The sequence below is a fragment of the Centropristis striata genome, chromosome 13, assembly GCF_030273125.1.
Source record: "Centropristis striata isolate RG_2023a ecotype Rhode Island chromosome 13, C.striata_1.0, whole genome shotgun sequence".
In the NCBI taxonomy this organism is placed as follows: Eukaryota; Metazoa; Chordata; class Actinopteri; order Perciformes; family Serranidae; genus Centropristis; species Centropristis striata.
In genome coordinates, this window is record NC_081529.1 from 27482889 (window position 1) to 27501753 (window position 18865).

Sequence of the window (18865 nt, forward strand, 5' to 3'; positions counted from 1 at the left end):
GTTATGGAGTTTGAGTGTCACAGCTCTGACCTAAATATTTATGCTTGTCATCTCATAGCCTGTTTCAAAGACCTGCTAATGTTTGCATGAATTTCTTTGTCCAGATGTCGTCCAGGATACATTGGTCCTCTGTGTCAGCACCTAGATCCCTGTCATCGATCGCCATGTCTGAACGGAGCAGCTTGCAAGAGTCAGGTTATCAATGGTATCCCACAGTTCACTTGTGTGTGCCAGAGAGGATTCAGAGGTAAATTTATCAGAATTTCTCTTTTATTAAAAAGATCAGATCTGAGAGGGGGATTGAAAGTTCTTATTTTAACTGAATGCAATTCACTATTTAATCTCCAGGCCAAGACTGCTCCCTCATTGATGCCTGTGCCACAAGTCCCTGTGCCAATGGAGCACGTTGTGCCAATTGGAATAACCACTACAACTGTTCCTGCCCACCTGGCTTCCAGGGAAAGAACTGTCGCAATGACATTGACGAGTGCCGCAAGCCTGGCGCGTGCCTCAATGGTGGCCTCTGCATTAACACCCATGGGTCCTTCCGCTGCCAGTGCCCGCCTGGATACAGCGGGCGCACGTGTGAGGTGTCCACCCTTCCCTGTGCTCCATCTCAGTGCCTAAATGGGGGTACCTGTCGACAGACCAGCGACCATTCCTACGAATGTGCTTGCCTACCAGGTAGAATACCTCTTTCACAGCTTATTAACATACTCACACATACACCCACATAGAAATCAGACCCCATTGTTTTCCCAGGCCCTCCGCACAGTGGTATATACAGAATTTCCCAGCCTGATGACGTAGTTGTAAGTGCTGTGGCTACGATTTACTCCTCTCTCCCAGGTCAACTTCCTGCCTGCTATTAATAGCTACTAATGGGAAATGGGATGGTGGGAGAGTTGAAGAGGCAGCCTGCCGTCATACTACTCTACTCTACTCTTTTCACAACAGAAGGAATTTACTTTATGGGCCTTCTGGTTTCCCACTGGGGAGCTGACAGGAAATGTCTCTTGCCAGAGAGGAAGTCATTGAAACTGTGAGAGATTATAAAACAAGCAAACACTGTGGGGAGTGTGGACCTCTGAAGCAGGCAGGAGTCACGGCTGTCCCTGGCATCGTGTGGGAACCATCATGAGAAGATGTAAACAACCAGACACCCTCTGAACCTTTTTACTGCCCACATTGCCCTACACCTCCTATAGTGTGGGAAATATGACTCAAGGTCATGAGTAGAGATACTTTGTGTCTGGAACAGGAACCACTCAGTGTTTAATAAACTGTGTCAGTGTATCATAACTCTTTTCTCTCCATCTGTTTCAGGGTTTGAGGGGCACAACTGTGAGAATAATGTGGATGATTGTCCAGGTCACAAGTGTATGAATGGAGGAAAATGCGTGGACGGAGTCAACACCTATAATTGCCAGTGTCCACCAGAATGGACAGGTACAGCTCTTTTTACATCAACTTTAAAATAAACTCAAATACATATCAATGTGAGTATGTGTAAGCCATTATGTCATCTAACCACACTAGGCCAATACTGTGCTGAGGATGTCAACGAGTGTCTTATGCAACCAAACGCCTGCCATAATGGGGGAACTTGCTTCAACATCATCGGTGGTCATACCTGTGTCTGCGTTAATGGTTGGACTGGAGATGACTGCAGTGAGAACATTGATGACTGCGCCATAGCCGTTTGCTTTAATGGTGCTACTTGCCATGACCGTGTAGCATCCTTCTTTTGTGAATGCCCTGTTGGAAAGACTGGTAAGTGGGTTTGTCAAATGGCCTCTGTGCCCCCTTTACTCCTGACTAAAGTTCGCTAAATTGTGGATTTCATGTGTTTTCTTTCCGTGCTGTCTTGACAGGTTTGCTGTGTCACCTTGATGATGCATGTGTGAGTAACCCTTGCAATGAAGGTGCGGTGTGCGACACCAATCCACTTAACGGCCGTGCCATTTGCACCTGTCCTGCCGGTTTTGTAGGAGGTGCCTGCAACCAGGACATGGATGAGTGTTCGATTGGTAAGTCTGTTTTTTGTTTTTTTTTCTCAGTACTATGATCATAGACTCTCAACTCTTTTGCAAGCTTATGTTCAAAATTATGTGCACAAACTGAAAGGAAACCCATTCCATGTTGGTGGAAAAGGGGAATGAGTATGTTTCATGTACTGAATTCCATCCTTCTCTCTGCAGGTGCCAACCCATGTGAGCATTTTGGGAAATGTGTGAACACAGAGGGCTCCTTCCAGTGCCAGTGTGGCCGGGGATATGCCGGCCCGCGATGTGAGATTGACATCAATGAATGCCTGTCGATGCCTTGTCAGAATGACGCCACATGCCTGGACCGTATTGGAGAGTTCACCTGCATCTGCATGCCAGGTATTCAGCCCATTTCAGCTCCATTTTAACACTGCCAATAAAAGCATACAAAACACCTCAATTGAACCCAATGCCAAAACAGATATCAGAGTTTACAAGTTATTATTTATACTCGCTGAAGCATCATCTACAATTCTGCTATTTTGACTGCCAGTGTAGACTGTTATGTAATGCGTTCCCATTCACGTTGGGGTTATGGAGGCACTGGTCTACTCTCAGTACACTATACAGCCAGACAGGGTATTAGCTTGGACTAAGTGATGGTTTGGACACTCAGTGACAAAAACACAGTGAAACTCTCACGCACAGTCCTACATGCATCCTGGGGTTTTGGGAACTATACAAATTAGAGCTGGGAGTCGGGTCTATAGGACTGTATGTGAGAGAGGGCGAGCAGTTAGGGGGAGGAGTGTGCTGTGAATACTAATGAGTGGTAGAGTGGTGGGAATGGAGCTGAACAATAGGGCCCCTCTGTGCTCCACTTTGCACCCCTCATACACACAGAGAGGGAAAGAGGCCTTTTCCCAGAGCCTCTCCCCCCTCCCCCTTCATTTCCAGAGACAGACCCTTCCTCTTCACCCTCCTCATCATCAGCCAGCCTGGCAAAGCTCATGTGGAGCTGCTGATTATTTCTGATTCCACGCTAGCTTCTCCCCCAGAACTCTGATCCACACTCTGTTTTACCTCAATGAAGGAACCCTCCATAGTTTTCTAACGCAGATGTATAACATGCATCCTGTGAATGGGACACTGACCCAGGGAGGGGTAATGCTCTGTGGACAGTAGGGTGTGGTGATTTCAGGTCAGTAGAGTAGAGACACTGGGGATGCTTTAGTGATCTTTTATTCCATCCAGTGGTTCAGCAGAGTCCAGTGTCAAAATCTCTGAGGCCTCCCATGAGAGAAAAGTTTCCCACAGATCCTTTCGCACTTGCAAACAGTGCACACAATTACTTGCATGCATACATTGTTAACCTGCTTCAAATTCCAAAATGTATGTGGATTCAGTTTGAACTTTTGTATTCCAGGCTACATGGGGACCTACTGTGAGATAGACGTAGATGACTGTGAGAGCAACCCATGTGTGAATGATGGCATCTGTCGGGACATGGTCAATGGTTTCACATGCACCTGCCAGCCAGGTAAAAAATTTCTGAATTACTGTTTTTTCTATTTCCTGTGTTTATTTCTATCCCAGCAAACATCTCTAACTCAGTGACAGCAGCAGTAAGCCCAGACAGCCAAAGTTTAAATGCCCCCTCAACCAGAGGAGGGAGGGTCAGCTTTGCTACTTCTGCCTGCTGGTGTTTAGAGCCACCACTCATATAAAAAGGCAGGCCCACAAGGCTGCCTAGCCTATCCTCCTGCCTGAACAAAGACACTATTGTGACCCCCGCTCCCTTCCTCCGTGGAATGTGGAAGGGACAGCAGTCTCCCTCATCTTGCCCTGGTGGTGGTGGGGAACAGCAGTCCTGCTAATGAGATTCTTTTCCAGGTCCTCAATTTACATCTGGGACAGACGTCCCCCTCTCCACCCCCCATCTAGCTATTGAGCCGGTGGAGCTGATGCAGGAAGGGGAGAGGGGGGGTTCCCTAAAAGAGAAAACAATCCCACCGTCTCCTCTAACCCCCCCTTTAGCAGCCCAAGCACCAACACACAGACTATCCTGACACTGTTAATCAACTGAGCAGTGTGCTACCAATGCACCAATTCACCCCTGTCTGGGCACTGTGCCCACTGATTTCAAGGCTGCTCCGTTTCTCAAGCCTTTCAAGCCAGACGATTTTAGATATAATTACTGTTATTATTAATGTTGTTGTTGTTTTGTTTTTATTGTAATTGTTGTTAAAATAAGACACATTTGTGTGATGTTATACACCACAGAGTCCAGACATTACAATGTATAGTAGGCATTGTGCATCAACCTGACTTCAGCTAAAGCTGCATAAATTGTATTTTGCTGCCCAGGTATTCCATACCAACTTATAGAAATGATCATTTATTTTCTGAACCCCTTTGCACTAGGTTCTTAATCTCTCCTCAAAAACATTATCATGGTCACAGGCTGTTCACTGCATTTTAACATGGTCATCTTAGCATTGGTCCAAGTGCACAGATGACATGTCCTTAACCAGTCGAGACACTCAAACCAAACCTTAGCCAGACGTCACAAACCTAGCCAAAGACCTCTGCCCTTCTAAGAAGAGACAGAACTGCCCTCTGACCTGAGCACGGACCCTTCTACTGGACCTTCTTTCTGACCCTTCACCTCTGTGTTTGTATGTCCCAGGGTTTACTGGCACCATGTGTCAGATCGACATAGATGAGTGCGCTAGCACACCCTGCCAGAATGGAGCAAAATGCTACGACCGACCCAATGGATTTGAATGCCGCTGCGCTGAAGGTAAGGGCTTCTCTAATAGTTTTCAGTGGCTAGCTGTTAGAGAGTGAGCAGAGTGCTCAAGATGTCTTCCCAGGCAGAAGAGCAGATGAGCTTTAACCACTTGTTGGGCTGTGTTTGGTCTTTGTTAAGTGTTCAGTGTTTTGGGGGGTCAGCTTTTTCTCTGGATGTCTGCCGGCCAGGCAGACTGACTTGAGGCCCCTAATCCCCCTCTTTCCCTCATCGGCTCTCAGGATCATGGGGTCACTGAGGACCAGCAGTTGCCAAGAAAGGAGCCTTGGTCATCACCCCGACATCTGTTCATCTGTTAAACCCCCCCACACCACCTTATGCTGCATCTTAACCTTCATTCCTTTACATCCAGTCATGTCCATGTTTAAAAACAAGCCCAGATATAGTGAGCTCCAGTAAAGTTCCAGTAAAGTTTATCACAAAGGGTGCATGTATGAGTTAACTGTGTGTATAGATTGATATTTAACATGTTTTTTGGACCTAAGCCTACGGAGGAGCCTGCTTCATTGTTTCAGTGGCCAGCTGCTTGGTATTCCCTGTGTTTGTGGGCCCCTTCTGTTGAGTGAAGTGGCCCTGTGTGACGTGGCGCAGTCCATTGTTCCCTCCGCCACTGAGAACAAAAGCTGGACTGGGAGGCCTGTGTAGGGCCCTTCTTTACTGCTTTGCCCAACTCAGCACTGCACTATACACATACCACATAAGCCAACACTTACTTGCTCAACACACAGACACTGTCGACATGGAAACCGCAGTAATCAGAACCCAAAACTGTAGAAGCTTTCATGAAGAAAAAGTGGGAAAGAGACAGATGAAGTTCAATGAAATAACTTTTTATTTGAGAGAAAAAAAGGAAAATTAGATGAAAATGGAAGACTAAGAGACTAGGAAAAAAAACAGCTTTCATTCAGAAAAAAACCTTGCTGCATTTAATCCATTAACATCAGTCTCCACTTGTGCTTTCTTTGTGTTTAGGTTATGAAGGGACACTCTGTGAAAGTAATATCAACAACTGTCAACCCGACCCATGCCATCATGGCACTTGCATAGATGGCATTGCCACCTACACCTGTAATTGTGATGCAGGCTACACAGGCTATCGCTGTGAGAACCAGCTCAACGAATGCCACAGCAACCCTTGTCAGAATGGGGGAAAGTGTGTGGACCTGGTCAACAAGTACATCTGCCAGTGCCAGCATGGAACCTCAGGTAAAAGGAATAACTCCAAAATCATTCTGGCTTTCTTATTACAAACCTTTGAATTATTACAGGTAAAATGCCACTGTAGACTAATCTGCAAGTAATGTTGCTGTGTTCAGGTTGATAACAATAATATGGAATATATATAAACATTGACATTTGTGGAAAAAAAAACGTCATTACATTTTCTTTAATAAAGAATATTTCTTGCCAATGTTTCGAATATTTCTGCAAGCCTAATGTGTAAAACTGTAACTCTTTGTCAACACAGGCACAAATTGTGAAATAAACTTTGATGATTGTGCCAGTAACCCATGTGACTATGGCATCTGCAAAGACGGCATCAATCGCTATGACTGTGTTTGCAAACCTGGCTTCACTGGTAAGGCCCTTTTGAAATTGAAAGCACAAATTTGAGTTAAAAATACACACACCTTATTGGAAAAGGTCACAAAAGCCCCTCTGATTATGTCTATTTTTCTCCTGCCAGGTCCCAAATGTAATGTGGAGATAGATGAGTGTGCGTCCAGCCCCTGTAGAAATGGAGGGACATGTGTGGATGAAGAGAATGGATTTCACTGCCAGTGTCCGGAGGGCTTTAAGCCCCCTTACTGTTACTCCCAGATTGACGAGTGTGGCAGCAGCCCATGTGTCCATGGCTCATGCAGGGATGACATCAATGGGTATGAACTTTCACAGACTTTGTCGCAGTTTAAAGTGCCGTAACATGTTGCAAGCCTGGTGGCAATTCTACAGGTTTCAACTTGTACATTGTAATATCACTTCTATAACTTGACGTCTTTTAGATTATTGACTGTACTCCTGTATTTCCAGTTACCGCTGTGACTGTGAGCCTGGATGGGTAGGGAAGAACTGTGACCTGGACAGAAACGACTGTTTGCCAAGCCCCTGCCAGAATGCTGGCACGTGCATCGACCAGCTAAATGGCTTCACCTGCAAGTGTCGCCAAGGCTTCAGAGGTAAGAGGAGTACAATGAGAGGGAGCACACATGCACTATTTGCAGTTACTAGTATTTTATAGACTTTATAGACATATTGTAGTCTAAAAGAATACTTCCATGTCATCCAACATCATTTGCTTCCTCCTGAATGACAATTGTCTACCTCCCCCTAGTGGTGAATTAAAAATGTGCAGATGCATTCAAGTCTCAGGCTCATCAAAATTGAGGTCTGTAATATGTGTTAATGTCTTCTCTGCCCATCTGACAGGTAACCTCTGCCAGCTGAACATCAACGAATGTTCATCCAGTCCCTGTCTGAACAAGGGCACTTGTGTGGATGGTGTAGCAAGTTTCACCTGTCTGTGTGAGCTTCCTTATAGTGGACCCACTTGTGCTGAGGTCCTCACACCTTGTTCCCCTAACCCCTGTGCCAACCATGCCATGTGCACACACACACCAGACTACTTGGGCTATCAGTGTAACTGCCAGTCAGGGTGGCAAGGTAAGCTAATCCGTACTTATCTCAATGCCTCGTCATCTGATAGTTTTAATACATGAATGCTTATCAATTTGAGTTAACCTTATTGTACCCTTCTTTTGTCTTCTTCAGGTCAGTTATGTAACATAGATGTGAATGAATGCATTTCGAACCCCTGCAAGAACCGTGGGACCTGCACTAATACACTTGGAGGCTTTGTATGCTCCTGCCGAGCTGGATTTACTGGGCTGACATGTGAAACAGACATCAATGACTGTTCTCCTAGTAAGTGGCAATGTACACATAATGCATGCTGAATTACTGTAACTTCCTGTTGTTGTCAAATACAGTACCAGGTCCATGTATACTCTTCTTGACTGAAATCGTCCTCTTCTTTTGTGCCATTAGATCCATGTCTAAGTGGGGGTTCCTGCACAGATAGTGTGAATTCCTTCCACTGTAGCTGCCTGCCAGGCTTCACTGGACCTCGCTGCGCTTTGGAGATCAATGAATGCCAGTGTTCCCCCTGCAAAAATGGAGGCACATGCACAGACTATGTTAACTCCTACACCTGCACCTGTAGGCCTGGTTTTACTGGCATCCACTGCGAGACCAACATCCCCGATTGCACTGAAAGGTGAGTGCGTGTGTTAGAGTCATGGAGATATCTTGTGTTGTACCTTTTAACCTGCTCATAAACAAATGTTTACTTATTCACGTCCACAGCTCTTGCTTCAATGGAGGGACCTGCACAGATAAAATCAACGGCTATTCCTGTACCTGCCGCTCAGGCTTCACTGGCTCCCACTGCCAATACGAGGTCAATGAGTGTGACTCCCAACCCTGCCTCAACGGAGGCATCTGTCAAGATGCCCTCGAATCCTTCCGTTGCTCCTGCCCTAAGGGCTACACTGGCAACCGCTGCCAGGTACGCAGACACTCACAAAAGCTCTTGAAAGGTCTTTAGGCTTCCTTACTTTGCGTTTTTAGACTAACAAATACTGAAATTTTTCGATTTGCCTCTTGCCTACCTAGACACCAGTTGACTGGTGCAGACGCTCATCTCCCTGCCAAAATGGAGGACGCTGTCGCCAGAAGGATGCCTCCTTTATCTGTGACTGTACTAACGGCTGGTCTGGACATTACTGTGACATCCCCAGGGTCTCTTGTGAGACAGCCGCTCGCCAGAGAGGTATGTGGGCATTATTATTCAGTCATTTTAACCACTCTGCTTGTGTTTTAGTTGTAACTGAGTAATAAAAGTTATATTTTCTTCCAAATCATTCTAATCAGGGCTCCAGACGGATGAGCTATGCCACCATGGTGGTCACTGTGTCAACACTGGAAATGCCCATTATTGTAAATGTCCTGGTGACTACACTGGGAGCTATTGCGAAAACCAAGTAGACCACTGTGAAGACAAACCCTGTCGCAATGGCGCCACCTGCAGGGGATATGTGGGAGGATATCAATGTGATGTAAGTACATTGATTTGTCAATGTTATGCGCTTCTCTGTCAGATTTCAGCAAAGTCAGTATTCACTCAGTGCTCAGTCACAGTTGTGGAGATAATGTAGTTGTCATTTGTCATTTACAGTGTATGCCCGGCTTTACTGGACAGAACTGCGAGATAGAGATCAATGAGTGCCAGTCTCATCCTTGCCAGAACGGAGGCACTTGCATTGATCTGGTGGGACGTTACATCTGTTCCTGCCCCCCTGGCACACTGGGTAAGCAAGCACATATTCAACAGAAACTTATGTTTATTACTTAAGAGGTGACAGTATATGCAACTAAAATATAATAAATATGTAGTTGTATTGATTAATCATGTCCTTTTAAAGGTGTTCTCTGTGAGATCAATGAAGACGACTGTGCTCCACCTCTGAGGCTGCGCAGTGCTCCTCCTAAGTGCTTGAACAATGGCACCTGTGTGGACCGAGTGGGTGGATACCGCTGCAATTGTCCCCCTGGATTCACAGGAGAAAGATGTGAGGGAGACATAAATGAGTGTCTCTCCAACCCCTGCAGTCCCTCCAACAGTCTTGACTGCATCCAGTTGCCCAATGACTACCAATGTGTCTGCAAGCCTGGCTTCACAGGACGGAGGTGCCAGAGCAGGTTCAGCGTGTGTGAGTCTCAGCCTTGTCAAAGCGGAGGAGTATGTTCTGTATCCAGCAGCTCTGTACTGGGATACACCTGCACATGTCAGCTTGTAAGTGTACATTCAAATCAAGGATTTAAACGCCTAATCTGATTTTATTATTTTTGAAAGAAAACAACCTAAGTGTGAAAATTATGTCTATCTTTAGGGTTTTGCTGGGCCCAATTGTGAAAGAAGTATGTCCTGTCGGGAGCTTTCCTGCTACAATGGAGGTAGCTGTGCACTTACCACCAGGGGGGCGCGTTGCACCTGTCTACCAGGTTATGGCGGGCCCCAGTGTCGGCATGGCAGTAATCAAGGCTGTGCCTCCCAGCCCTGCCGGAATGGAGGGTTGTGTACTGAAGAGATCAGCTTCCCCTTCTTCCACTGCCAGTGTCCCAGTGGCTGGAAAGGTAAACGGTGCGAGCATAGCAGTGGAGCTCTTGAGGTACCAACACCCTCATGCCCTCTAGCAGACTGTCATGGCAAAGCCAATGATGGTGTTTGTGACAGAGAATGCAACACAAACCTATGTCTCTGGGACGGCGGCGACTGTTCTCTAGCAGTGAATCCCTGGGCTCGCTGTTCAGACTGCTGGCGCGTTTTCAACAACAGCCAGTGTGATGAGTCCTGCAACAATGTTGACTGTCTGTATGACAACTTCGACTGCAAAAGCAAGGAGAAAGTTTGCAAGTGAGTTTACTTTTACTGTAAAAGGGATTTCCTTTTTCTTTTGTAATTTGAGAAAATTTGAACTGATCCTTCTGTTTGTGTCATCTCCAGTCCAGTCTATGAAGCCTACTGTATTGACCACTATGCTGATGGCAAGTGTGACCAGGGCTGCAACACAGAAGAGTGTGGCTGGGATGGTTTGGACTGTGCAGTGGAGGTTCCAGAAGTCCTTGCTGATGGTGTCTTGGTTTTGGTAGTCCTACTGCCTCCAGAGGAGCTTCTCCGCACAGGCACAGCTTTTTTGCAGAAATTAAGTGCTATTTTACACACTACACTGCGCTTCCGACTGGACAATAATGGAAAAGCCATGATTCGCCCCTATACCCGCCGAGAGGCACGCCTCAAGCGGGAGCTGCAGCCTCAACATGAGGTCATCGGGTCAGTATGGCATATAGTAAAGACAAAAGCTGATGTCTTTCCTGTGCATTGTACATTATACTGAACCCCTGCCTCTCTTCTATTCCTGTAGCTCTGTGGTGTACCTGGAAATAGACAACCGTCTGTGCTCTCAGAACTCAGAGGACTGTTTCCCTTCAGCTGACAGTGCTGCAGAATACCTTGGAGCCCTGTCAGCTGTAGAAATGCTCCGCTTCCCTTACCCTGTCAAAGAAGCACGCGGTGAGTAGAGATACTCCAAGAACACAAAATGATCTTGTAAGATTATGAAAGGCACAAATGTGTGATTAATACTTTGTCTTCTCACCACAGGTGAAAGGTTGCCTATTGATGTTGATGCTGACCCTATACCTCAGTGGGCCAAGCTGATGCTGGTGGGGATAGCTTCTCTTTTCCTTATGGTCATCCTTGTGATTGGCATGTTGATTGCTCGTAGAAAGAGAGAACACAGTACCCTTTGGTTCCCTGAGGGCTTCTTCCTCAAGAAGGAACCCAGCAGCAACAAGAACCGCAGGGAACCTGTGGGACAGGATGCTCTGGGAATGAAGTAAGTTATTGGTTTGAAAATGTTAACACTAATGTTGCAACTGAATTGCTTTAGCAATAACATTTGGAATTGCCTTAGGAATTTGTTTTGAAATTGTTTTTTTCCGTGTGCTTACATTGTTTGACATTTTCATCTGTAAACAGACACATGCCAAAAACTGTGGAGGAATCTCTCCTTGGAGATCACAGTGACCAGTGGATGGACTCGGACTGCCCAGAGGCAAAAAGACTCAAGGTCAGTTACACAACTCCTTTACATTCATAAATGTATTTACTCAGTCAAATAATGCTACAGCATTTCAACCTGTATTTAAGCTGCAGTAAGAAATTAAATTGAGTTTTCTCTTTCTTGTGTCCAGGTTGAGGAGCCGAGTATGCTCTCAGACAGTGAAGATGCAGTGGACAGCAGACAGTGGACACAGCATCACCTTGCAGCTGCAGACATCCGCGTGCCTCCCACCATGGCCCTCACTCCACCTCAAGGAGAGTTTGAAAGTGACTGCATGGATGTTAATGTCCGAGGCCCAGGTTGGTAGTGATATGATCTGTACCATTGTTGTTTTTTTCTCCATGATCTGTTACGCTGAGTGTTGAATAGACATAAATTTACCCATGTTTGTTTTCATCTCCTCCCAGATGGTTTTACACCTCTGATGCTGGCATCGTTCTGTGGAGGCGGCTTAGAGCCTGAGATAACAGAGGAGGAGGAGAGTGAGGAGTGTTCTGCCAACATCATCTCTGACCTAATCTACCAGGGAGCATCACTTGCTGCCCAAACAGACCGCACTGGTGAGACAGCACTCCACCTGGCCGCTCGCTATGCCCGTGCTGATGCTGCAAAGAGGCTACTGGATGCCGGCGCAGATGCCAATGCTCAAGATAACACAGGACGTACACCGCTACATGCTGCAGTGGCTGCAGATGCACAGGGTGTCTTCCAGGTAAACAAACATTAACATTGTTAATGTAACTGTTCATTGGCTGCATCAGTGGTAGATATGCCTATAACTTATTTTTACAGATCTATTGTAATAATCATCATTTTGAATCCAATATTTTCCATCGTCCCAGATTCTGATCCGAAATCGGGCCACAGATCTCGACTCCCGCATGTATGATGGTTCCACCGCTCTGATTCTGGCAGCTCGGCTGGCAGTAGAAGGCATGGTAGAGGAACTCATCACTTGTCATGCTGATGTCAATGCAGTTGATGAATTGGGTAAGTGTGTGAGTAATTTTCCACACAAGTGGGTATCCTGATGCAGATGCTTTTTTGTGACAATATTCCCTGAAATCATAGATGTGTAATATCATTGTTTGTCATCTATTTTAGGTAAATCTTCCTTGCACTGGGCTGCTGCCGTTAATAATGTGGATGCCACTATTGCCCTGCTAAAGAATGGTGCAAACAAAGATATGCAAGATCTCAAGGTATGGCATTCACTTAAACTGTTTTTAACACGTTTTCATCACATTGGCTTTTTAGTATCTAACACAGCCTCTGTTTGTTTTTTTTACTTTTTAGGAGGAGACCCCTCTGTTCCTTGCAGCCCGTGAGGGCAGCTGTGAGGCTGTGAAGGTGCTGCTGGCTCACTTTGCAAACAGAGAGATCACAGACCATATGGACAGGTTGCCAAGGGACATTGCTCAGGAGCGTATGCACCACGACATTGTGCAGCTTCTTGATGAGTACAACACAGTAAGGAGTCCCCAGGGCCATGGAGGGGCTGGACACCACCTCAGTGGAGGACACACTCTGTCTCCTCTCATGTGCCCACCCAGCGCCTTCCTGCCAAGTCTGAAGAACACCCCACAGGGCAAGAAGAACCGTCGGCCTGGGGCCAAGGGTTCTAGCCTGGGAGGCCAACATGCTGCCAGTCTGAAGGAGTCAGTCAAGGCCCGTAATAAGAAGCTGACCTTGGACATGCAGAGTGCCTTACTGGAGAGCTCAGTTACCCTGTCCCCAGTCGACTCACTGGACTCACCCCATGGGGGAGCTAGCAATGCTGGCTACATCACCAACCCCACTTCCCCTGTGGCCATGCAGTCACCAGGGCTCTTCCACTCCTCCATGTCTGTCCCAAACACCCCAATGGTACATAATAGCATGTTGGAGGGAGGTGGCCCATTTGCTGTGTCTCTAGCCCAACTCAATGACCTGGGAGCTGGAGGAATGTCCTTGCAGGGACGCGTCTCCATGGCTTCAGATGTTAACCATGGCTATGTGCTGAGTCCAGGCCAGATGGGGCTCAACATGGGCTTGGTCAGTCCTGTCAGTGTGCCCTTTGACTGGCATAGCCGGATGTCTTCCTCCCAGTGTGGTCAGCAGGTGGTGAATCTTGTGCAGAGCAGCCAGCCAGGCATGCATCCCCAGAGCCCAGCCATGCAGCAGAGCATGTTGATGCACCAGCAGCTCTATCGTAATGCCATGCTGCAGCCCACACCTGTTACCTCCACGCCCACCATCAGCCCAGTCAAGCTGCCCTCCATTGCTGAGCAGCAGCAGCAGCAACAACAGCAACAGCAGCAGCTCATCAACCATACCATTGCCAGCCAGCAGACCATGGCCCGCATGGGCACCTCCACTCCACCGACACCCCAGACCTCCCAGCCTCCACCATCCTTCTTCCAGCAGCAGCAGATGCCTCAGCAACCCTCTCAGCCCCAGCCTCCTGCTCAGCCCCCACAGGCAGCCACGCCAGCAGTCCAGCCCACTCAGGCTCTGCCCTCCCAGCCTAGTAGCAGCACTGCGGGGACGGAGGATTACCCCACCCCTCCCTCTCAGCATAGCTACTCATCCGCACTAGATGCCACGCCCAAGCATTACCTCCATTTGCCCAGTGAGCACCCCTACCTGACCCCCTCCCCGGAGTCTCCAGAGACCTGGTCCAGCCCCTCTCCTCACTGTGTCTCCGACTGGTCAGATTCCACACCCAGCCCAGCAGTTGCTGGCCCTGCCCAGACCCAAATTACTCAAATCCCAGAGGCCAATGGCAAGATGCAGGTGTTTGCGTGAAGATCTCATGGCCCCTGCTTGAAAAGGGACGTGGGGTAAAAGAATTTGTGGACTGGCTCTTTGGCTTGTCTGTTTATATGTGTCAGCCTGTTTCCAAGATTTTCATTGGATTTGGATTGACTATGATTATCACGAGGACCGTCTGCTGGTGATATTTGCAGAGAAAAAAGTAAAGGGAAATGTGTGTTGTCTGAAAAAACAGCAGACAATTTAATGAAGTAATTCTGTCACAGATGGACTTGTTTTTTATTATAAAAAAAAGTATATGAAGAAAACCAAGTCTTTCATTTCAAAGACTTAGGGATGCTCTCCTGGAAACTAACAAACATTTAAAAAGTAGATAAGAGAAAAAAAGTAAAATGTTGAAGGGAATTCATTTATTTTTATTTATTGTTTTTATCTCTCTGAATTGCTTTTTTTTTTTAGGTGTTTTCACCCTCTTTCTGTCCTAGCTTCTCGCATAATGTGCCACCCCCTCCTATTTTATACGGACCGCCTACATTTCTATTTAGCCAGTGGGGCAAGTGATGGTAAAGGAATATAATTCAATATAATTAAGACCAGTTAACAGACAGAAAGAGGATTTTTCACCGCTTTTGACTGATATTTATTTAGGCCAATGACAACTGGTTAAGATGAGAAACTGGTTCTAGCAGATATATATTAAGAATTGCTCAACAGTAGTGATATGTTCTGATTTGATTAAATTGTGGTAATTGATTACTTTCCATATGAGTATTATGAATAAGAATGTAGATGAGTGTCTCTGAAGCACTTCAAGTGACCAGCCTCGAAGGGCAAGTGTGGGTCAAATACAACATTTAACTGCAATGGATATTTATAATGTATGGGTGGCATTTAATCCATGGTATTTTTTTTATTATCAGCAGAGTAAAGGTTTAACTGTAATGCTTCCATTTCAACCCTAGTTTACCTCCAGTTCTACTGTCAGCCCTGTTACCTGTATTGTTTTGCATTTAAAATCAGCCTCTCACTGCCCTTTTTAGTTTATTTTTTTATTTGTTTTATACTCTGTATATTTGTGAAAACCATGGATACCTTTTTTTTAACATCACTTCAGATGTACTAAGCTATGCTTATCAGCTGCTATTTTATATCACTCTTTCCTGCAAACATTCCTTAATTTTGCCTGTCTTGTTGTGTCTGGATGCTGTGCCTTTCAGCAGCATCCAACACAGAGTGAAACCAGATGACAGACAGGTAGAAGTTTAATTTGTCGTGCTCACGTGGTAACATTCCTGGACTATCTGTGGTGGTGGTTTACACTCTCACCTCGTCTCTGGTAGTGTCTGTGGTGGAGCAGTGGTCAGTGTGAGGGTGTGGCTGCTGGGCTGTGACTGCTGATGCCCTGTCACTCCTCAGGGAGGTGTTTTATGGCATGCAGTGGGACAGTTCCCCTGCATCGACAGTAGCTCCCAGTCCAGAGGCAGTGGAGATGCATCTTAAGATGATTGTTAGAAGAGACTGAAGGAAAGAACACTACTATGTAGTGCTGCACCCTTAAACTTTTTACAAAATTCTGAGATGACTCCCAGTCATCCAGCTAACACCTTAATAATGTCTGACCAACTCTTTACCCCCACATGACCTGAGTGTTTAGGACAGAGGTCATCCTCTCCTTAACATACTGTGGCCATTTCAGCATAAATTCATTGATAATAGTAGAAGTTTGAGAAAGTAACCACTGCATTTTCATCATGAACAGAAATTAGTAGGCCACCACTCCTAGCTACTACTTTTGTGGTGACCTAACACTGCCCCTAGATGTGTCATAGTTTATATTTCATTCATTGTTTTATCCTGTTCACTATAGACTCAGCTACTGTTTTGACAGACCTGGGAAACATGTTGTTGTTCACAGTCCAGTTCATATTTTACTTACTGTTCTTTGTTCATTTTTTTATTTTTATATATAACTGGTCTTTCTATTTCCCTACCAGGTCGCACTAAGTGTTTTGTACATTTCAGCCTCCCAACTTCTGTTTGTAAATATGTTTGTTCTGGGTAGATCTTTGCTTGAGAAGTCTTATGTTTCTGAAATGATTGTTATGTACTAAAAAGGACAAAAATAAAATGTACGTCATTTAGCATTATTTGAAGCTGAGGCTGTGACTGATATTTTATTGGTCTTGTGTTATTAGAACGGTCTTAGATATTTTCTATCATTATTAATTTCTATACTTGTTTAAAAGTAGTTCAAAAAATCTTTGTACATAAAACCTTTCCACAGTTTTTCTTTCTACAGTCAAAAGTTGTAAAGTTACTTATAATAAAAAACTGTAGGGAACTACATTTTTGTGTCCTCATTTTCAATGAGTGTTTCATATTTATAAGGAGGATGTTCATTAAGTCATGTCCTCATAACGTCATAATCGTAATAAAACTAAAAATGCAGTTACCTTAGATACATTATTCAATGGTTTGATTGTCTGAAATTACTTTTTCAGTCCAATACAATAGCCCTGCACTTAATACTGAGGGGGGGATCTCTCATTACATTATTTAAATAATGCAATGGGAGATCAATACGAGCCCAGAGTAGATACATGGGTCAAGGAAAATTGAAAATCGATTACACCAAATATTCTTTGTCAGCATCATTACAGTATCCTAAGATTTATGCTCCTTTTATTGGCATGCTTTGTTTCCTAAAAATGGAGGGGGGAAAAAAACTTAATGAAAAGAGAAAATGGAAGACTGCTTTTATTTCACACTGGCCTTAGTGTGCAGTATCCACTTGTTCAAACTATTGGAAAGTTTGGAAAAAAGATTTCTCAGCAAGAAAGAAGGTGCATACATATTATGTGCATATTTACAGTATATCAAGAATTAACATTTATTTTTAGAGATTTTTACAGATAACACCCTATGGTTTTTGGCATGTCCTTGCCTTACAGTTGGATATTATATTTAAAAACTATCTAAAAAGTTTCAGCAGAATCAGTCACTGTCTCCTTAAGAAAAACATTTCAAATCTGTGCAATCTTCATTTCTTCCCTGCCCTCCTCTGCAGCAAGCGCAGCACCCCAAGAGTAGCATTGAACACGGCGTCATGTTTAAAAATCATCTTATAGAAAGTGTCGAGAGGCAGCCGACCAGTTGGATCGGCATGCTTCAGTGCTGTCATGGGCATGTAAATGCGGTTGGTCTGGTGGCGAAGAGGAGGCTCCTTGGCTGTGATCACTTTGACAGTTTGCTGAAGGATACAAAGAAAAATATTTCAACACTGGAGAGGGCCTCCTCATTGTGTATTTCCACCAGCAAAACCAGTTTCTATTTGTGACCTTTTGAATTCAAACATAAATGGCATCACTTGCCTCAGCCACTTCCTCTGGTGTTTGGCCCAATGAGGCGAAGACCTTTAAAGAGTATGGCAGGTAAACCTCACGGAAGATTTTGGCAGTCTCCTCGTCTGTCCCTGATAGATCCATCTTCTCAGCGTCCTCATACACCTTCCTTTCAAACTCTGTCACCACAGGGCCAGGTTCCACTAGAGTGGTCCTTGTGACAGAGATATAACATGGGGGGCACTGTTACATCACAGTCAACGTGTGGTACTAATCATGAAGTTATTAAAGCTGAAACATTCTTCAGGACATGTAATCACTTGATGTTAAACTTCATTGCTTGTACTGCCAGACTTTCACAAAATCCTTCCACAGCAAATTTAGAGGCTGAGTAGACGTCATTGAACAGAAGCCCTGTGTGGAAACATGAGGATACCTGTTAGCAACCTCTTCACTCTATTTTAATTGTTAGCTTCTGCTGTAACTTCACTGGCACAAACACCCACAAACCCTGTATTCCCATGACGCTGCTCATCACCACGATATGGCCGCTCTGCCTCTGCTTCATGTCAGGCAGCACCTCTTTCACCAGCCGCGCCAGGCCAAAGAAGTTTGTGTCAAAGAGCTCCTTCATGGCATCGATACTTTGGCACTCCAGTGGTCCAATCATGCCGACGCCAGCATTGTTCACTAGAAAAGCAAAGCATACTGCGTCATTAATTATTCATGGTGAGATCTTAAAAAGTGTCTCTGAGAATATGAATGAGAGGCAACAGACCAAGAACATCCACCCGTCTGTCCGGCAGGCTGCTGACACACTCTCTGATGGAGGCTTCACAACAGGCATCTAACTGTTTGATTTCCAGGGTTTTGTTTAAGGCGTCACCTGCCGCTTTCTCCAAGGGCCCACGTTTCCCAAGATCCCTCATTGTGGCAACCACTGCCTCAGATAAACAATCAAATCAAATCAAATCAACTTTATTTATAGAGCCCTTTAAGACAGCGTTAGCTGATACAAAGTGCTGTACATGGCAGGACAGACTAACAATAAAAACAGAGAACAAGCAAAAACAACTAACACAAAGCGAGTCTCATGCTGGGTAAAAAACAATAAATAAAAGTGGGTTTTAAAATGAATCTCAATTTTAAAATTAGTCTTACCGGTAATTTAAAAATTAATCTTGATTTTAAAAAAACACAAAGAACAAATAAAAACAAATAAAACAGAACAAAGGCTCATGTCGAGTTAAAAGCCGGTGAATAAAAATGGGTTTAACAATGCACACA

General features: G+C 45.1%; 2 protein-coding genes across 3 annotated transcripts in view; one reads left to right on the forward strand and one right to left on the reverse strand.

Moving 5' to 3' along the window:
• Positions 1-16581, forward strand: part of notch3 (notch receptor 3) — a 28551-nt gene extending 11970 nt beyond the window's left edge. The window contains exons 3-32 of the mRNA XM_059347631.1: positions 105-247; positions 349-684; positions 1327-1449; positions 1540-1773; positions 1875-2030; positions 2202-2387; positions 3415-3528; positions 4678-4791; positions 5773-6006; positions 6269-6379; positions 6488-6680; positions 6832-6977; positions 7228-7461; positions 7570-7722; positions 7846-8074; positions 8164-8365; positions 8473-8629; positions 8731-8915; positions 9035-9167; positions 9282-9652; positions 9750-10273; positions 10364-10690; positions 10782-10930; positions 11021-11255; positions 11399-11489; positions 11614-11782; positions 11891-12195; positions 12326-12473; positions 12588-12685; positions 12780-16581. Of these exons, the coding sequence (XP_059203614.1) occupies positions 105-247; positions 349-684; positions 1327-1449; positions 1540-1773; positions 1875-2030; positions 2202-2387; positions 3415-3528; positions 4678-4791; positions 5773-6006; positions 6269-6379; positions 6488-6680; positions 6832-6977; positions 7228-7461; positions 7570-7722; positions 7846-8074; positions 8164-8365; positions 8473-8629; positions 8731-8915; positions 9035-9167; positions 9282-9652; positions 9750-10273; positions 10364-10690; positions 10782-10930; positions 11021-11255; positions 11399-11489; positions 11614-11782; positions 11891-12195; positions 12326-12473; positions 12588-12685; positions 12780-14270 (7291 nt within the window). The 3' untranslated portion in view covers positions 14271-16581. The remainder of the gene's footprint in view (positions 1-104; positions 248-348; positions 685-1326; positions 1450-1539; positions 1774-1874; positions 2031-2201; positions 2388-3414; positions 3529-4677; positions 4792-5772; positions 6007-6268; positions 6380-6487; positions 6681-6831; positions 6978-7227; positions 7462-7569; positions 7723-7845; positions 8075-8163; positions 8366-8472; positions 8630-8730; positions 8916-9034; positions 9168-9281; positions 9653-9749; positions 10274-10363; positions 10691-10781; positions 10931-11020; positions 11256-11398; positions 11490-11613; positions 11783-11890; positions 12196-12325; positions 12474-12587; positions 12686-12779) is intronic.
• A 398-nt stretch (positions 16582-16979) lies between these two features.
• zmp:0000001048 (retinol dehydrogenase 8) overlaps positions 16980-18865 on the reverse strand; it is a 3245-nt gene continuing 1359 nt past the window's right edge. For both annotated transcript variants that reach the window (XM_059347670.1, XM_059347671.1), the window contains exons 3-7: positions 18357-18518; positions 18089-18268; positions 17899-17992; positions 17609-17792; positions 16980-17487 (exon numbers count right to left, since the gene is read on the reverse strand). In XM_059347670.1, coding sequence (XP_059203653.1) covers positions 17278-17487; positions 17609-17792; positions 17899-17992; positions 18089-18268; positions 18357-18518 — 830 coding nt within the window. In that variant the 3' untranslated portion in view covers positions 16980-17277. The remainder of the gene's footprint in view (positions 17488-17608; positions 17793-17898; positions 17993-18088; positions 18269-18356; positions 18519-18865) is intronic.